General features: G+C 37.0%; 1 protein-coding gene across 3 annotated transcripts in view; it reads left to right on the plus strand.

Annotated features, from left to right (window-relative positions):
• Positions 1-15,360, plus strand: part of AKAIN1 (A-kinase anchor inhibitor 1) — a 16,668-nt gene extending 1,308 nt beyond the window's left edge. Inside the window, exons 1-2 of one of the 3 annotated variants that reach the window (XR_003248703.1) lie at positions 4,529-4,608; positions 13,766-13,790. Coding sequence is in view for 1 of the 3 variants with exons in the window: in XM_026035373.1 (XP_025891158.1) it covers positions 13,766-13,956 (191 nt within the window). In the remaining 2 variants the exon portion in view is untranslated. Of the gene's footprint in view, positions 1-4,493; positions 4,609-13,765 lie in introns of those variants that run through there. The other 2 variants (XR_003248702.1, XM_026035373.1) reach the window with 2 other exon arrangements.
• The last annotated feature ends 3,976 nt before the right edge of the window (positions 15,361-19,336 follow it).

Raw genomic sequence — 19,336 nt, forward strand, 5'->3', positions numbered from 1 at the left:
GATCTCTTCTGAACGCCTTTTATCTTGCAGTCCAGCTGTCTGTCAGCATTAACGTTTTTGTATTGAAATGTACCACGGGACTGTGGGAAGAAATGTACTGTAGGAAGAAATTACCACTAAAATAATGAAAACACACACTCTTTCCCCCAACAGGCTGCTGATGAGAAAAAATCTCATTAGGAACTACATAAAATTTCTTCTCATGCCTCTAATCCATAAAGAAAAAAAAAAGTCTGTCTTATATAATCATTCTTCCTTAGTCTGTTTTAATGTAATGAAACACCAAATCTTGTCATAATATAGAGTAGCAAAATAGAAATGTGTAGAGGAGATAATAAAGCAATCAAAGGAGCTTGACAATCTATCGCATTTGTCAGAGCAAGCCTGAGTAGATTGCATTTTTTAATCACTCTTCTTCCCTGTGAATTGGTCCTCTCATGATCTCTTTTTCTAAATCAAAAACAAAATGAAAAAAAAAATAGGGGGTTTGTAAATATCTTGCATCTCCATAGTACCTATAGATATATCATGCAGGAATCCTATGGAGCTGAGTTTCATTCTTTGACTCTACTTTCTGCTTTTGATTCATTGTGGTGAATGACCTGATTTTCTGTTTCATTTATTTGTTTTCCATGAGGGAGAGAGATATGTTTCTATATCTGTAAATGCTTATACAGTGTATGCCTTCATCTCAGAGTGACAAAAATGTTTCCGGAAAAAGAAAAAATAATACCCATACCTTCTTTAGCTGAAGACAGGAATATGTTTTGTATATGATAGTAATTGAGACATTACTACAATAATAAAGGCCTAATGGTTTGTTCATGAATTATTAAGTAGAATTAGTCTACTAAGTTTAAATACACTTCTTAAAAAGTGAAACCAATTGAGTATCACCTGAATAAAGATTTTCTAATTTAGATTCAGTTATTCCCCTAAATCTTATACTAGATTGTTAACGGGGGGGGAAAAAAAAAAAAGAAAAAAAGGAAAGTCTGGATATTACTAGGCCAGATGGATGGAAAATTGTTACACRAAGACCAATATTTAGTGTTTGAAAATGAGCAATTGATTATGGACAAAATACTTCTGTTTACAAGTATTCGAAAGTTACTCTTTTTGTGATATTCACAGCCACTTTTAATCAACTTTGAGTCTCAATTTAAAGGACTTTATCAGCTGCCTGGAGAGGAAAATCAAGTGAGAGAAGGACATTTTTTCCTTATTTGGTTTAGTGTTTGGTTTAATTTGGTTTTGATTTAAATTTTAGTGTTTCGTTGCACTTTGCTGTACTTGTGGTACTTATGGACTTATAGTGAGCTGGTTAATGGGAAATATAATGCTATCAGATACATAGGAATTCAGTCTGTTTAGAGGATTCTCACGACATAGCTATTTAGAACACTCTTTACAATAAGCATATGATGCATGTAATGGAAATATGAACAGGGTACTACACCGCAAAGTTTAGCTTGTTTATTATTCCTGAATTGAACTACTTTAGTAGCAGAAAAGGCAAAGACAAGAAAGTTTTACTTATGCTTCTATACAAGKAGGAGGTATGGATGGGACTGCAGTAGACAAGCATGAAATTTCTWTATTTTGGACTAGGTCATAAAGTCCTCATTGCTGAAATGACAGATTTTTTTTTAATGATTCTTTAGAGATAATGGATTCAAGGCTTTAAAAAATGATCTCTGCTAAATTAGCTTATAAAAGATTGATTATTATAAATAATTCCCTGGCTTAAATATCTCTCCTTGTAAGGTAATAAATGGAGAGTTATTAAAACATATTGCTGTTCTGAAACATCAGCAGAAAATATGAAAAGCTGACTTGAGAACACAGCAAGCTGTATGCTGCTACCTCCTCATTATTTCATAAAGGATTGATCACTTCCACTATCAGACCATCTTCCTAATCAACAATGCTTTTATTTTTAAATATACATATAAGATTAATAACAATTTCAAATGTTCCTAATCMATATGATACTATTTTCAGATTACTTACAGTCAGTTAAACCAAAAATGATCTTGCACATTTTCCATTTTTATTTTCAGCCCCAAAACTTTTTCATATGGCAAGATAAAATAATAATAATAATATTAAAGAAGTTATTTCAGTTATTGTACTCTGAATGGTATAAATCAGTAAGAAACCAATCTCTGGCAAAAGATTACCAGTTTATCATATCTCAGGTCATTAATGCTTTCCCCAGTTGGTACTAAACCAAAGTGTTTGGTTAAAATATTATGTTTGACTAAATAAAATCTGGTCAAAAGGAATTGKTTTTGATTTGAAGATCACAAGAAAGGTTATATCATTTATACTGGCAGCTTTGAATTGTGTGATTTCATCTTTTAGATGTTTCTTCTTATTTTTCCAGGTAATTTAAAGAATTCCTTCATACCTGAAATTCTCCCTGACTAGGGCCTCACATGCTTTTGTCATGAACCTGCAGTTCCAAGAGAAGGAAGAAGAAGTTGAACATAATTTTGTATCAAAATAGAAAATACCTTATGTTAACATACTTTTGGAAATACTTTATCTTAAGTACTTTATGTTAAAAAGGAAAGCAAACTTAAAACTCAAACACAAATAGATATTACTAATGTCAGAGTACTCACTGATCAGCACCTGTTTCCTGCATCAGCAAGTATACTAGCTTTACAGCAGCAGACCTCTTAAAATTCTTAAGCTAAGAACAGTGTAGCAGACTTGTATAATGACACTCAAGATCAGATGCACATCCTGTACTAAACATTTTAGGAATCTCATTAAACTGCAATTGAGGACATAGCAGCTGCACATTTAAACAGATGTGCTTGCTAGTCTGAATAGTCCTGATCTTCTCTAATGGAAAAGCTGGGAAAGCTACAATGTGTTGTGGGAAGTGGCAACATGGTACATATCCATGGTCTTTTTCTATTATAGAATTACAGGTAGATAGTGTGGAGAATCCTATCTGCAACATACAGGTCAAGACACTGAGGAAGGCACATGACAATAAAAGGAAAACCAGCTGCCAATAACTTTGCTTCTCTGAAGAAAGCCTCTTGTGGGATATCTCCAGTGTCTGTGCCTGGAGAGGCACAAAGGGATTGTCAGTTATAATGAGTCTTTGACCCATGAGAATAACCATAACAAGGTAGAGCATAATCCTTGTTCCTGTTAGCTGTTGTACAATTTTCTATTAATGCTGCAGATTCTGAATAAATATAGCTTGAAGTCTTTTGAAGGTTAAAAATCAAATGAAAGAAAATCTAATATTAAGATTTAAGAGMATACATATGTAGTATTTTTACTCATTAGATTTGTGTTGACAAAGTTCTTGTCATGGATAGGTTTCACAGGCAAGTATTGGGCAAGACCATTTTGCAGAGTCAACATAGTCTGTTAAAAATATTTTCTTGGCCAGAGTATGTGATGGTTGGTAGTGAAGTCGTATTGAGTGTGCAGGTTCATTCCCCCAAAATATCCAAACATTTTTAGCTCTAAGAGCTCTTAGCCATAGTTGGAAAACTCTCTCACACCCTTGGAAGAGAGAAATAATAAAGAGGGTAATATCTTGTTACATTTCACTGAGAAAAGAAAAAGCCTTTCTCGTACTGACCTGTCTCTAATGATGTATTGATYTTTCCCTTGTTGTGGAAAGCCCCTAGTAAATCTCATCGGTGAAGTGAATAAATGTTAGTTCATAGATATTCAGAACTGTGATGAAATCAGGAAGATTAAAAAGTAATCAACAGTACTACATGCAATATTACTTAAAGTATGAATCAACCCCTATACATAGAGTTAAAGACTAGTTTAGCATTTACTTCTGAATATTTTGACCAGAAAAGAAGGTACAGACTACGACAAGTGGGATKGCATTTTTCACTTCCACATCACTGGACCRAATTCAATTCATATTATCTGCGAGAGGAACCCACAGTTTTTCTAGTGCTGTGTAGGGGCCTATACYGAGTTGTTTGTAGTTTGGTGGCACTGGGCAGGGATATCAAATCATGCAGTTATTACTAACATTTTTACTGGCACTTCATATGGTCACCAGGTACTAAGCAGAAAGTCAAGCAACGAATGTGCAAAGGGAATGAGTTACACTGACCTCTAAAGTTTATCCCTCTGAGTCATTATTCTTCTAGATGAATTACGCAGTTGCACTTGTTATAGGCATAAATAACACATCTGATTCCAACCTTGTAAGCTTTAACGTGATAATCAGAATTTAATTCACTTACTGGAAAATACAGRGAAAGGTAGATTTATTCATGCACCTTCCATCTTCTCTATCAAGGATTTTATTAAGGACAGAATTGATTGTATTAAGCTGGCAAATACTAAGTTAAGCAAATTTGTTTTCAAGCAAAACATTTATAATTTCTATATAGGCTCTGTGAAATAACCTCAGTATTGGTTATACATTTTGTGGTATGCTCTTTATCTAATAATTTGCAAGCTCAAGAATAAGATCTGTTATGTTTCAGGGGACTGGAACTGAAGCAGAATCTTCACTGATGTTAGCAGAAATGAAAAACTGACCTGAATAACAGTAAAATGCTTCAGGTTCCTTTAGAAAGCCTTGCAGTGAAGTCAAGGCAGGTAAGCTCTGTGTTGTCATCTGACCCTGCAAATCCCTGTATTATCAGTGTCATCAGAAGTTGCTATCTTCCTTCTTCAAAAGAATCTGAAATTTTCTATCCTAAGAAGTAAGCTGAGCTATATTCTGCTCAGGTATTTCTCTAACAGTAAGGCAATGCAGTCTCCTGTGAAATACTCATTGCATGCATATTTCATATAATGATGCTGTATTTTTTTTTTTTTTGCTTTGATAAGTGAATGCACTTACCATTTGTCAGCGTGGAGTAATGTGCCTGTTACTACTTCGGTAAAATACTCACAGATTACCATTACATTTTGTCCTGAAGAAAGTTTCTATAATAGAACAGAGAATATTTTTCAGAAAAGTAGAATGAAATACAGGGAAGGAAAGCAAGGTGTCCTGACATCCTGTTTCTAGCAACACTTATATGGAATCTGAAAATTGCAGCTGTGAAAAAAATCCTGCTTTTCACTAATTGAAGGTGCACTCTAAATTTACATAACCTTTGGTTCACTTTCTGTTGTGATTTTGCATGCATATGCATACATACTTCTCTCTCTATATACACACATATGTATATCCCAATCTGAATTTCCAATCGCCTTCATGCATAGTTTTCAAGCTCCAGTCACATCCTAAAATAAGTAGGCTATTTTTTTCTAGGCTGTTTTGTGTATATACAAGTTTAGATATGTCTTGTTTTTTTCTGCTCTCCTTCAGTTGTGGATTAACTACACAACTTCTGACATTAGACTTTGTGTAATCTGATATAAACTGAAATATATCCAAACATGACAGAATTTTGTCATTGATTGGCTGACCTTGCACAAGTGACATAATCTCCTCCCTACCCTCTACTTTTATAAAATCAGGTTCCACTATTGTAATTTTAATTAAGTTGTACATAGTTCAAGATCAATAAACATTGCAGAAGTATGAAAACTTATAACAACTAGCAAAATACACAATTAGAAGTGGTGTATGGCTCTAAAGAAAAAAAAGATCTTATGATAGCAAATCCCTCCTAGCACATAGTAAATACATGTGCTTCAGTAGGAATTTGTAAATATCATTTAACTCTCTCTTCCTAATGTTTCCTGTTCTGGTAGGAATCTCTGAGCACCAAAGCTCCAAAGCTTTAGAACATCCCTGGGAATCATCATGGGGATGGAGTATAAACCAGCTCTATCTGTGCCTTTGTGCTTCTCCCTCTGTGAAAGGAGTACAGAGATTTAAGCCCACAGCTAATTCTTTCATATCTCTCTCTTCCTCTGCCAGAATTTGATGAAGAGAGATTTCTTATTGCAGTATTTGAAGTGTATCTGCTAAAAGAAATAGGCTTTTCATTAGCTTTGGAGCAGCTGGTCCCAGATGTCCTCTTTGAAGTATCATTTTTTTTAATTCACTGAATGCTAGGAGTAAAAAATTCTCATCAGTTTAAGTTAGCCTACAGTATCTACAGTATTAGATCCAGAAATTTTCCTCCTGGGGCCAAAATATGAATGCTGAATTTGTGCCACAGGCATGTTTTTAACTAGTAACCAAGTAAGAGTTTTTTCCCAAAATTTCTTATAAACAGTAGTTTGGGTATGGAAGAATATCCAGTAACTGCAATAATTGAATTATAGCCAGTCTTCAAAGATGAAAAAATACAGTCCTTGAAAAATGAAATTATTGTTACATGCAATTAATCTGTCTAGTCTGTAATGGCAATGTTCTTAAATATTTATTCTTGATAAACCACATAGCCTATGCATTTSAAGTGTGAATATTCATTCACCTAGAAAGTGTATAAATTGAAGAGCAAGGTTTTAATTAATAMTACTAAAAATGTTGTAAGAAAAGCCTTAAGAATAGATGAAGTATCTGCAGATTGYAGTAGTATCCTGATTCTACTGAAAGCTTCACTAGAAACTTTCTTTTGACTGGTGTATTTCAAGTAGCACGACAGAACTCACAGGAGACTTTTGATACAACAAACACACGGATGAGACTCCTATGTATTCTTTTCTCTTAAGAAAAACCTTAGCAAAAAAAAAAAATTATGATCACTCAGGTTAGATATAACTAATGCATGCATGAAAATGCGTTAAAATGTTAYGATGAGGTATTACTTTGCAGATAATATTATGTCCTTCTGGATAGTTTAGTCTACACTTCTGATCTTTTCCACTTCTATCTCTTTTCCCCTGGATTGGATTCATGTTCAAAGTCACAGGGTGGTTTCTGCTTCTTTCTTATCCTTCATTTTCAAGAGTAAAGTAGTCTTGGCTGGGCCTCTTCCTGCTACATATGAATTCCTCTTCCATGCTGGTTGTATAGCAAGATTTAAGGAACCAGGTTAGAAGATAAAACAAAATCAAACTGAACCATGACTTTTCTAGTGAAAGTGAGTGTTAAAATCTATACATTTCATGTTAGGAAATTGGAAAAATGTGATGATCCTATACGAAAGTACTGTTAGCACTTCTGATATCTTCATGGTTCTCCCTCAGGGCAACTTTCAGGTACCTTTCAAGTACTCAGGGCAATTGAGTATTACACTATGTCTTTTGGCAGCAGTCAGTCATGACCTCACAAGGCTCCATTAGTAATCCTAACTAAGATCTAAAACAATACGAAGTAGTCCTAACTAATATCTAAAACAATACTAACTTTAATAACTGAAATACATTATTTTTAATTTACAACTTCACTCTAGAATTTTTTTACAAGATCTCTAAAGACAGTTAGTTAGACAAACTGGGTCTCTAATCTCATAAATASCTTCATGACACTCACGTGTTTCAAGTACATGTATGTATGTTTGAAATTGCAGAGCCGCAGCTGATGGCCTTGTTCATTTATTCTGAATATAATTAATATAATTCATCAACATTTCCTGATTATGAATACTGTGCAGCCTTACATTTTATACCCCTCCTCCAAAATAGACTGAAATCCTAACAGCATCCTGTAAAGCAAACTAACATAGAGATTTTTAAGCATTTTGATTCACGTGTTTCAAAATACCCCCTAGAAGAAGTTCACATGGATTTCTGTGCTGGGTCTGGAAAGATGAAGAGATATATCATTACCTAATGCCAGTACAATTATAAAGAGCTGAATTTCTTAGAATAGAATTTCAATAATAATGCAAGGAATGTTACTTTTATTTACCACAATATATATTTATGTTGTGCCATTGCAAACTTGCCAGGTTCTTTAATTTTTTTGAAAGAATTGTGTTTATAATCACTTTTTAGTCAATATCCTGTAACTTATTTTGTAAATTCATCTCCTGTACATCTATACTGGATCTTGGAAGGAAGGCTTCTCATCAGTCTAGCTTACCTATGATCTCATTCCAATTTAAAACTTCATTAGTGCTGTCAGTTGGGTTATAACATTTTTATTAGTAAGAATTTTGAAATAGATTTACCAAACAACAACATTTTTGTTGAATTTATCATGCAAACTTCATAAAACATGGAAAAAATAGGGCTAATATTGTAATGCTGCAGAAAATATCACTGAGGTTAACCAATATTTGGTTAACCAAGAATATTTATTTTATGACTGTTTCAGCTTCTTAAATTTTACATAAATGAAAACGATAGCCAATGAAGAGAAATGATTTTTTCTGCAATTGCGATTTCTAAATTGCGAAAAGGTAGGCTCAGAGGAACATGATTTTTGACTTTGGTTTTAAATATGGTAGAGCTCAAAGCTGTTCACAAAAATAATTCTTACTGATAGAGAACAACTTTAGTGGTATGCATTTACTGGAGTTAAACTACATATCTGTTATCTCTGTGAATCAGAACATAAACTTTTAACCTTCTTATATAGCCCTTTGGATTCTTGGAACCTGCCATATAAGCTAAGCTGTTCTGTTCAAATGCAATGTTTGTGTTGTGCCTCAAGACAGAATAACCTGCAGAAACGCATGGTGAGCTGCATAGGTATGACCTGCTTTGATGGAAACAGTGGAATTAAAAGTGAAGGCTCTTTTTTTTTTCCTCCTGGGAGAAACAGTAATCATATATAGGTGAGAAAGCAGAAGGGAGAACTTCAGAACAGAAAAAGGTTGCTGAGATAATGAAGTGAGATGTCTATCTCACAGATGTGCATGCATGACAAATGCTTTTCAAAGAGTCCAAGGTTAAATTACTTCTAATCCACATTTTCCAGGAGTTCAAAGTTCTTTTCTGCAACATCTGACTCACCGTTTGGCCCCTGCTTTCTTTCTGTATGAGAATTGCTGCCATTTCCTCCTGAGTATTTTGATTCTGTACCTCCTGGAAACTACTGTGTTCCTGTACAGTTCATTCCAGGCATCAGTAGATCCGTGCTGGACTTGCATCTTTGCAAGAGCAAGATGATGCCTTGGGCAATTTAGCTTCATGATCATACTCTCAACAATTCTGTGCAAAGGCATGGCAGAGAAAGACATGAACAGAATGACTCAAAGTGAAACACTGCAGTACCACCAGCTACTGAGTGTTATTTAGTAGGAGTGGTTAAAAGCCTTGCTAAATTTAAATTTTAGCAAGCTGAAAAGGAAAGTTCATATGGGATATCAATGGAAAGTATGTGAGATTGTCTTGATTGTGGGGCTATTCAGAATACAACTCGTGGTGCTTTGAAGAAAATGAAATGTGTAGACAAGACTGAGGGTTTTCTTCAGGGCTTAGTCTCGCTGTAGTCTCCAGCTTCCACAGTGTCAAATATGCCTTCCACAGGAGCATTATTTTCACTGTTTTTTCACTATTTTTTGCATTCTAACTTAGATGATTGGCACACACTGCCAATTGATCATGTCACCCTAGGCACGTCTTTGACTTTCTCCATATTCAAAGTCAATTAGTTCTTGTTTCTCGAGAAGCTATCACCTTGGGTCTCCCACCTCAAAACTTGTTAAAGGTTATATAGATGTAAAGTTGTTAAGAGTTAATCTGGACCTGTTTCTTTTCTGTGCATACCTTAGACTTTACAGACAGGGCACAGATACTCCAGGGCTTTGGAGTCTGGAGTCCAAGTCTCCCTATAACAACTATCAGTGTTTGGTTTATTTTCTTAGCACATACCAGCATCATCTAATGCGCTAGAGCTGTGCAGATGCAAGCAAGGTCTCATTTAGCTGAGTGGTGATTTCAAGTACATTTTGCTTTATTTCAAGCAACTAGAAAATCAGATAGAAAACACTGGAACCCTGATCTTTTTATTTTGGTGTTGCTGTGGTTGATTCTCCAAATGTAACCACATTTAAAGTTCAGATTTTGCAGATAAATTGGGAATTTTCCTTAAAGAAGGACAAATGAGTAATTTTCAGCAGCACTGTACTTACTAATGGCATATTTTAACAATAAATTCTGATTTCTATGACTAAAAGAAAAGCAGACTTGGTAAATCTTTCACATTCTCATATAACCTTATAGACCATTCCAATACACTTTCTTGTACTTACAATTTCATGTTTATTGATCTCTTTTTTTGTTAGCAAACATTCTTTTGAGTATCATCTGGAGTTGGCTCATCTATTTCAACCCATCAAGAAACCTAATTCATTCTTTAATCGAAAATGAGTTCATATTTGAGTCACAAAGGAATCTCTGTATTTTACTGTTAAGTGACATTGAATTTTATCAAGAATACACACACACTAAGGTGTGGAACAAAGTGAACAAGGGAAACTGATTGTGCCAAGAATTCAGATGGTTCCAGTCTGTCTGCATTTCCAGCATAAGACATGGTTTTCTAGGTTTTGCATGAATTTAGCATCTCTATCTTAGCCTAGATTGTCTCAGCTCAGTACAATGTGTTTTTTAAAAGTATTTTTTTCAATATATGTAAACTGCATTTATATTTTATTATCACGCAAAACTTCTATAACATAAACTATAGAAATAAGTATAACTTAAAGTATAAGAAATATAAAAATAAAATAAAATAAAATAAAATAAAATAAAATAAAATAAAATAAAATAAAATAAAATAAAATAAAATAAAATAAAATAAAATAAAATAAAATAAAATAAAATAAAATAAAATAAAATAAAATAAAATAAAATAAAATAAAATAAAATAAAAAGATCTATCAAGAAGTGTGTAGCCAGCAGGACTAGGGAAGTGATCATCCCCCTGTACTCAGTGCTGGCAAGGCTGCACCTCGAATACAGTGTTCAGTTTTGGCCTCTCACTACAAGAGAGATATTGAGGTGCTGGAGTGAGTCCAAAGGAGGGCAACAGAGCTGGTGCAGGGGCTGGAGCAGAGACCTTATGAGAGCAGCTGAGGGAGCTGGGGTTAGTTAGTCTGGAGAAGAGGAGGCTCAGGGGAGACCTCATTGCTCTCTGCAGCTACTTGAAAGGGGATGGTAGTGAGGTGAGGGTCAGTCTCTTCTCCAAAATAACTACTACTAGGACAAGAGGAAATGGCCTCAAGTTGCACCAGGGGAGATTAAGGTTATATATTAAGAAAAATATGTATATGGAAAGAGTGGTAAAGCATTGGAACAGGCTGCCCAGGGAAGTGGTGGAGTCCCCATCCATGGCCATGTTCAAGGAATATTTCAGAATATTTCAGAATATTTAAGGTTGGAAGGGACCTCTAGAGATCATCTAGTCCAACCTTCCTGCTCAAGCAGGCACACCTACAGCATGTGGCACAGGGCGGCATCCAGGCGGGTTTTGAAGACCTCCAGAGTAGGAGATTCCACAACCTCCCTGGGCAGCCTGTTCCACTGCTCTGTCACCCTAACAGTAAAGAAGTTGCTCCTCACCTGGAGACGGAACTTCTTATGCTTCAGTTTGTGGCCATTACCCCTCGTCCTATCGCTGGCCACCAGTGAGAACAGCCTGTCCCCTTCCTCCCTGCATTCTCCCTTCCTGAACTTATACACATTAATCATATCCCCTCTGAGCCGTCTCTTCTCCAGAGAAAACAGGCCCAGCTCRCTCAGCCTCTCTTCATACGAGAGATGTTCCATTCCCTTAATCATCCTGGTTGCCCTTCTCTGGACCCTCTCCAGAAGCTCCACATCCTTCCTATACTGGGGTGCCCAGAACTGAACACAGCACTCCAGGGGCAGCCTCACCAGAGCTGAGCAGAGGGGCAGAATCACCTCCCTTGACCTGCTGGCAACGCTCCTCCTGATGCAGGCCAGGATCCCATTGGCCTTCTTGGTCACGAGGGCACACTGCTCACTCATGGTTAACTTAGTGTCAACCAGGACTCCCAGGTCCCTCTCCGTGGAGGTGCTTTCCAGCAGKTCSACCCCTAATCTGTACTGATGCCTGSGGTTATTCCTCCCCAGGTGCAGGACCCTGCACTTGTCCTTATTGAACCTCATGAGGTTCCTCTCTGCCCAACTCTCCAGCCTGTCCAGGTCCCTCTGGATGGCAGCAGAGCCCTCCGGAGTGTCAGCCACTCCACCCAGCTTGGTGTCATCCGCAAACTTGCTCAGGGTGCACTCCGTGCCCTCGTCCAGGTCATTGATAAACAAGTTGAACAGCACTGGGCCCAGTACTGACCCCTGGGGGACACCACTGGCCACAGGCCTCCAGCTGGACTCGGCCCCATTTATSACCACCCTCTGAGCTCTGCCATCCAGCCAGCCCACGATCCACCGCACCGTGCACTCATCTAGCCCACTGTCCCGGAGCTTCCGTATGAGGATGTTATGGGAGACAGTGTCAAAAGCCTTGCTGAAGTCAGGGTAGACAACATCMACGGCTCTCCCCTCGTCCAGCCAGCCTGTCACCCCATCATAGAAGGCTATGAGGTTCGTCAGACATGACTTCCCCTTGGTGAATCCATGCTGACTGCTCCTCAGCAGCTTCTTCTCCGCCATGTGCCCGGAGATTCTCTCTAGGATGAACCGCTCCATCACCTTTCCAGGGACAGAGGTGAGGCTGACCGGCCTGTAATTGCCCGGCTCCTCCCTCTTGCCCTTTTTGAAGACTGGAGTGACGTTGGCTCTCTTCCAGTCCTCGGGCACCTCCCCTGCTCTCCAGGACCTCTCAAGGATGATGGAGAGAGGCTGAGCAATAACCTCGGCCAGTTCCCTCAGCACTCTTGGGTGCATCCCATCTGGGCCCATAGATTTTTGAGTGTCCAATTTGCCTAAGTGATCCCTAACCCAATCCTTCTCAACCCGTGGAAGGTCTTCTTCTAGCCCATTTACATCTCTTCCCTTTGTGCCCTGAAGTTCATGGGGGGTCGTCTTAGCAGTAAAGACAGAGGCAAAGAAGGCATTTAGTAACTCTGCCTTCTCGGCATCCTCCGTCACCAAGGCCCCTTCCCCATTCAGCAGTGCACTAACATTTTCCCTCGTCTTCCTCTTGCTAAGGAACGTGCAGACGAGGCACTTAGAGACATGTTTTACCAGGTAAAGTGTTGAGGGGCTTACAGTTGGACTTGATCTCAAAGGTCTCTTCCAACCATAAGGATTCTATCGTTCTATGAAAAGATTTGGAAACCACCAATGATTTCTTTTTCTCACAAAGGAAGCTTTGATCATTTTTGCTAGTAGTTAATCTCACAAATCTTTGTAATATCTTCCACAAGATAAGCAGAGCATATTACTTTGCCTCTATCTTATTTTTGCAAAATGTCCATTTTGCAAGTATTTTTAAAGATACAATTAAAGATTAATCAACCAATTCCTAACAAAATATTTTATCAAAAAACAGGTGAAATTTCAAGCTGAAAGTGCTGGGGACAGGCTTTAACCTTGTGTTAGATGTAAATGGGAAGGTTAAGGAAATGGCTTTCTTTGAATATCACTGTGAAGGAGAACATGTCAGGCCTGCAAAATGAAGTCAATTTCTCCATCTACTTGCAAAGCTCAAGTGAAAATGATGCCATTCAGAGCTGGATGCGCAAAGCCTCCTTCCCTCCCATGATGCAAAATGTGTTTCAGCTGTAGAGCCACACCTGAAGCTGGATGTGGCTAGCAGAGTTGTAGGACCTAAGGTCTCCCTCTTTATCTGATCCCATAGCCTGACCACATTGTCAATGTTTTCTGCCTTACTACTCCATCATCTGTATTAGCAGGCTTCCTACTTTGTAAACCATTCCCAAATATCCAGTTTTATTTCTCTTCTTCTAGCCCTCGTGCATTTGCAGAGTAACCACAAACACTTAATTCCCTTTCTTTATGTTCCCCTTGGCAGGTGAGAAGCCGGGCCCAGAGTTGGACGAAGTGAGGCTGCAGAACGCCAGCAAGCAGATCGTGCAGGCAGTCATCCTGCGAGCGGTGCAGCAAGTGTCCCAGGAGAGCCAGCAAAGGGAGAGGCGACCGCACGGCAGCATGAGTATCCAGCGGGAAAGAGGAAAGTTAACCAAGAAGCATGAAAAGAAGTAAAGGAGAGGATTGATTATTTGGATCCTCCATCCCACAATATTTTCAGCCTCCTCCGTAGTATCAGCTGTATCAGCCAATGCAATGCTACTGCTGTAAAGCAAACCAAAGCATAAGCGACACCTAGATAGAGAGTAAAGCTGCAATAGTCCTCAGTTGAGAAATATTAAGTGCATTAGGTGATTAACTCTGTATTTATGCAGTGCCTCTTAACAGAAACAATCATAGCTATAAAAGTAGTTTCCAGCACAAGCTTTTATGGTATGGACTTATATTCAAAAGCTTCTGTGTGCAGTGTCCATGTCAGCTCAACCGGCCAGACTCTACTCTGAGTTACTGGGCTCACTGGGGTTGTCTTCACTGAAGAAATAATTTGCTGTTGAGTGTAGGAAATTGCTTTCAAACTGCCTTGAAACATGAGTTTATAGTTCGTTTTGATTAAACATGGACTATGTGAAATGGATGTGTAAAGGGGTTTTGGTAAGATCTATCATCCAATCTCTCTTTTCTTTGTTTTCTTTTTCATCCTGGAAGAAGAAAAAAAAAGCAGCCCAGTAAAACTTTACCATACTATGATCTATGACCACAGATCTATGATCTATGTCTTCTTTTAAAGAAGTTAAAAGAAGTACTGAAGCTCTGGTCTACTTATTTGATATACTTCTGTATAAATGTCACTTGTGCCTCAACTACTCCTTTTAATTTTTTTTTGCTGTTTAAAGAAACTCTTATTATTGATATACTGGTATGCAGCTCCTCCTTCAGCTTTGCAAGCTGTGGCTTGATTTTTAGAAAATGAATATTGGAGTGACTTAAAAGAAAGTTTAAAATTTATTGGTATGTTGAAAACCAGAAATATATTGTATCCAAATTCTGTTACGGGAGATAGTTTCTGAATGCTAGTTTAAAGGAGCTCTAAATATTTGCAGCTGTTATATAGATTCACCATAARTAGCATTGCACTAAGCCTATAATACAGAATTTATCCTTTAAATGCTCTCTATAGCTAAAGAAATTCATAATACTACTGAAATATAAATAAATGTAGTTCGACTTTCTTGCTCCCTTACTGTGATGACTGCACTGTTACATATCTAAAATGAATAACGGCTTATTTCGTTCTAGAAATGGCTTGAAGTTCCACTTCAGATGAATTGCTGTAATAATATATCTAGGAATACGGAGAAAAAGATGCACAGGACGTGCAAAGAAGGAAACAAACTTCTGCAATAGCCTTTCTATACARTAAGATGTTTCTCAAAGAGAAACAATGTAATTGACTATTAGTGTGTCCTACTGCTTGTGTTAAACAGCTTCAGGATTCTTTCTGATGCCTTGAGGCTTGGCTCATGAATAGACATGTACTGTAACATTAAGTCTCTGAAATCTGCTGGGTTCCATTTTCTTTTTTTTTTTCTTTTTTTTTTAATTTTTTTTTCTTTTTTTTAATGAACACTCCTGACTCATACCAGATAATGATCTAGCTCAATCTTCCTTCACTCAGTTAAAATGCAAAGGAAAACTCAACATGATTAAAGTTGTTCTAAATCCTCTAATAATGAAAACTGAATTGGATTGCAAGTACACAGTCAATTCACTTCTGTAGTCATCCTTGCTAAGTGAATTTTCCCACCAAGAGAAGATTTGAAGGGTGGAAGTACTGGCTCTGGAGGCATCTGTATGTTTGTCGTAACAGTCTTTTTCTACTGCTAGCTTTTGCATACATTAAGTTGGGATGTGGCTCTTTTCTAAGCAGTCCCTGCATCTGAGAGCCTAAGAAACAGAACATGCGTCAAGATTCAGCTTGACGGCTGAAGGGCATGCAAGCCCAGCAGCTGAGGGGTAACAAGCCTGCTGAAGAGACTCCGTGGTTTGCCATGGAATCACCTACAGTTCAGTAAGAGAAAGCGCTTTAGGACAGTAATATCACAATTCCTTTCATATTCTTATACTTTTTAAATTATTATTCTTTCCTCTCTGAGATTTATTTTCCCCCTATTATACTGTTAATCATCTTTTAGTAATYTTAGTGTGATTGGGAAATTTGTTTGCCTGACTTTTTAAAATCACCGTATTAGAAAAAAGGTAATATTGAAAAATCAGAGAAGCCAGCCTTTTGCAACCTCTCTGTGCAAGCCTATTCCACTTCTCCTCCTACTGTGCTGTTCTAGATGCTCACTTTACCATCTGAGCCCTTTTTGACACACTATTATTTAAGAAGCAAATCATGCRTATTAGAGAGATATCAAATCTCTCTACTATGTAAGACAGGCAAGAAGCCTCTCAGAGCCTTGAGGAAGMTTTCTGTGGTCTCCTATAAAAAAAAATAGTTTAGCCTAAATTGCATAGTCTTTCCTCAGAGCCAAACAACGAGTCTTTGATCTATATAGTACGTATTTCTAAATTATAACATGCATTTAATATTTCCTATAGACAAAGGATGTTCCGCACCTATAGACAAAAGATATTCTGCACAACACCTGTATCCAGTAAGCACAGTTGAGATCTGCACCACATGTGAGAGAACTGCACAAAATAAAAATAAAACTTTAACTTTTGCTTCTTATATACCTACTAAAYGGGCAAAGGCAAATAGTTTTGGTAGCTTCACTGACATACTATATTTTTCTGGAGAAAAAGAGAGACTAGAAACTACTTGAGATGTGATACAAATCTGATTACAAATAAAGAAAATTTTAACCTCTTATATGTCTCTGTTTTCTCATGTCAGAAGAAGGGAAAGAATTTTGAAAGTTACTAGCCAATCTTTTACAAGGTAAGYTGTGTGCTCATCAGGCTTAGATTGTTAAATGCTCATTGAGCATTCAGCAAAATATTTAGCAAAATAATTCATATCTTARCAATGAGAGACAATCAAATATATCAATATGCACTTAAACTTGCCAACTTTCAGCACTTGCCAAGAATAGTAGAAGTATGCACAAATATGCAAAAACACATTTATTGCAACTATTTTCATGAAGTAGAATCAGGTGTCTATGGCTCTCCTGCACATACTTGCTATGTTTTTTATTCAAGATGGATTACCACAATTTTGTTCTTGTATTAGGGATATTCTGTGTAATGTAGTCACCTTCTATACAGCAGCAAAACTTAAATGAAATTTATATGGCCATAGAAAAATGTATTAAGAAATTATTAAATGCATTCATTCATAAACTTGCTGGTCTTGTGTGGTTACATTGCGAATTCCTGCTAAAAAAAAAAAAAAAAAAAAAAAAAGTAAACAGCCAACTATATTTTACCATTTTAGAAAAATACAAGCATTTTGTTAATAGTTGGGAACTGGGAATTTTTGAGTACATATATTCAAAAGCAACACCATGTATCTAAGTGTCTTAACTAGGCTGCTCACTGGTTTCTAACTGATGTTTTTCAATGTCTTCTAGGCATCTGAGAATGTAGTGGTGTCTGCAATAGCAAGCATATAAAATGTCTGTGTARCTATTCCTGAAATGATTAATATAAAATATGTAGAAGCTGTCCTTTTGATGTGTGCTTATGTCAAATTTATGGCTTAATTTACCATTCCTAAAGACTTTTCTAAAAAAAAAAATAAAGATCTAAATTTAGGGAAAGGATAAAGGGACATAGAATACATTTCTTGAAAGGATGTGGGATTCACTCTATTCTCTTTATTACCACCTAAGTCTGATAAAGAAATAAAACTAATGAAGGCCTTGAGGCTGGACTTGGCCTAATTTCTGCCAGTTGGTTCCTGCAACCCAGGCATCTATYTGTGTGACATCTGGTGGTGGTGTCCTCCTGGCAAGCACTGGAGACTGGATAAGAAGTTAGCAGCAGTGCTGATGGAGCTTGTTTTCTAATGTACTATTCTCTCATGTTTGAGCTTCTTAATGTCTTGTAAAAGAACACCTCTGGCAAAGTTTTCTCCAGTTTTTAGCTTTTCCAGAACACAGGGATTCTCCACGGTCTAACAAATTTGAACTCACATCTCAGTCTGTCTTTCAAAGGGAGCGGAAATATGGTCTCTTTTCTTTAATCCTGTAGCTACTTTCATGAAAGCTACTGGTCATTGAAGTACACAAGTTTTTCCATGTTTAAAGATCTCTTTATCCTGACCAGATTTAGTCAAATTAGCCAAAAAAAAGTATTTTATTATTAAGAAAGGACAGAAGATCATGCATACAAGCGGTGCTTTTGCTCTTGGGGGAACACTGAGAAATAGAAATATATTTCAGAGATATTTGTTTCTAAGATGTCCTTATCAACTGGGCAGATTTTCTTTGTTTACTTAAAATAAGCAGCTTTTCTTTTTTAATAACTTTTTCTCCAGTGACTTGCTACTTGAATTTTGTTTTATGACCTTGCTAGTTTTGACATTACGATGTCAATAATTCACTTAATTTGTGTCTGATTAGTACATCTCTGGGATTACATGTGGTCTGTGATGGTGTCCTCTTGCTTTTTTTCCTTTCACTAAGTATTTATATAAGGGAGTAGAAATAATATGTAAAGTTATAGAGGAAAATAAATATTTGTTTTTCTGCACTTGTCTACAGCAGAAGCTCTATGGGTCAGATTGTCACAAGCAGTTTATGTTTCTGTGGTAATAGCTGGGTGAAAACGTACTGCTCAAGTACATAAAGAGAAAAATTATTATCACACAAATCGGAAACTCAATTCACCCAAGGTTTTTCTAAAGCATTTTAAAATGGGTAGCTTTAGGAAGAATGTCCTATGTGGGTTTTTAGAGGTGAAACCTATTTAGAAACACCAGGTAGTGAAAACTACAGTTGCTTAGTTTATGATATGAGGTGGAAAATTAATATTACTGCCTTGTTCTGAAGGTTTAAATGTTACCTCCTTATGTCTATTTGAATTGCTTCCTTTGGCAGAATGACTCATCTGCTGCTGCCTTAAGGGAATGAAAAGCTACTATCCTTTGCACACATGCATCCATGCGTGCACATCCATTCCAGAAGAATAAGCCCAGGTTGCTAGATGTCCTAGTAAACGCTTTAGCCATAATTTTTTTTTTCGGTAAACATACTCCTTCCTAACACTGTTCCTTCTTATTTCTTACCCATTTAACAGCTCATTATGAAAACCTTCAGCTACCAGATAAACTAGGAAAGCTATCAGCTTCTAGAACTGAGAAACTGAATAAAATACAAAAAATATCTTCCTATTTCACTGATGGGATATTGATTCTTTCTCACAGCTCACTGGATGTGTTTAATTACAGGGAGGACTACTTGGTTAGCTAGTGATCCCTTACCCTCTGTTGCTCACAGATTGCCCATAAAGCCGCAATGTTCTCTCTTTCCTTGTAAGCTAAAACTCTTCCTGGGATGTAATTTGCCCTGATTTGTGAAAGATCTGTCCTAACTCTGACTTC

The sequence above is a fragment of the Nothoprocta perdicaria genome, unplaced genomic scaffold, assembly GCF_003342845.1.
Source record: "Nothoprocta perdicaria isolate Ctin4 unplaced genomic scaffold, notPer1 scaffold_16, whole genome shotgun sequence".
NCBI lineage: Eukaryota > Metazoa > Chordata > Aves > Tinamiformes > Tinamidae > Nothoprocta > Nothoprocta perdicaria.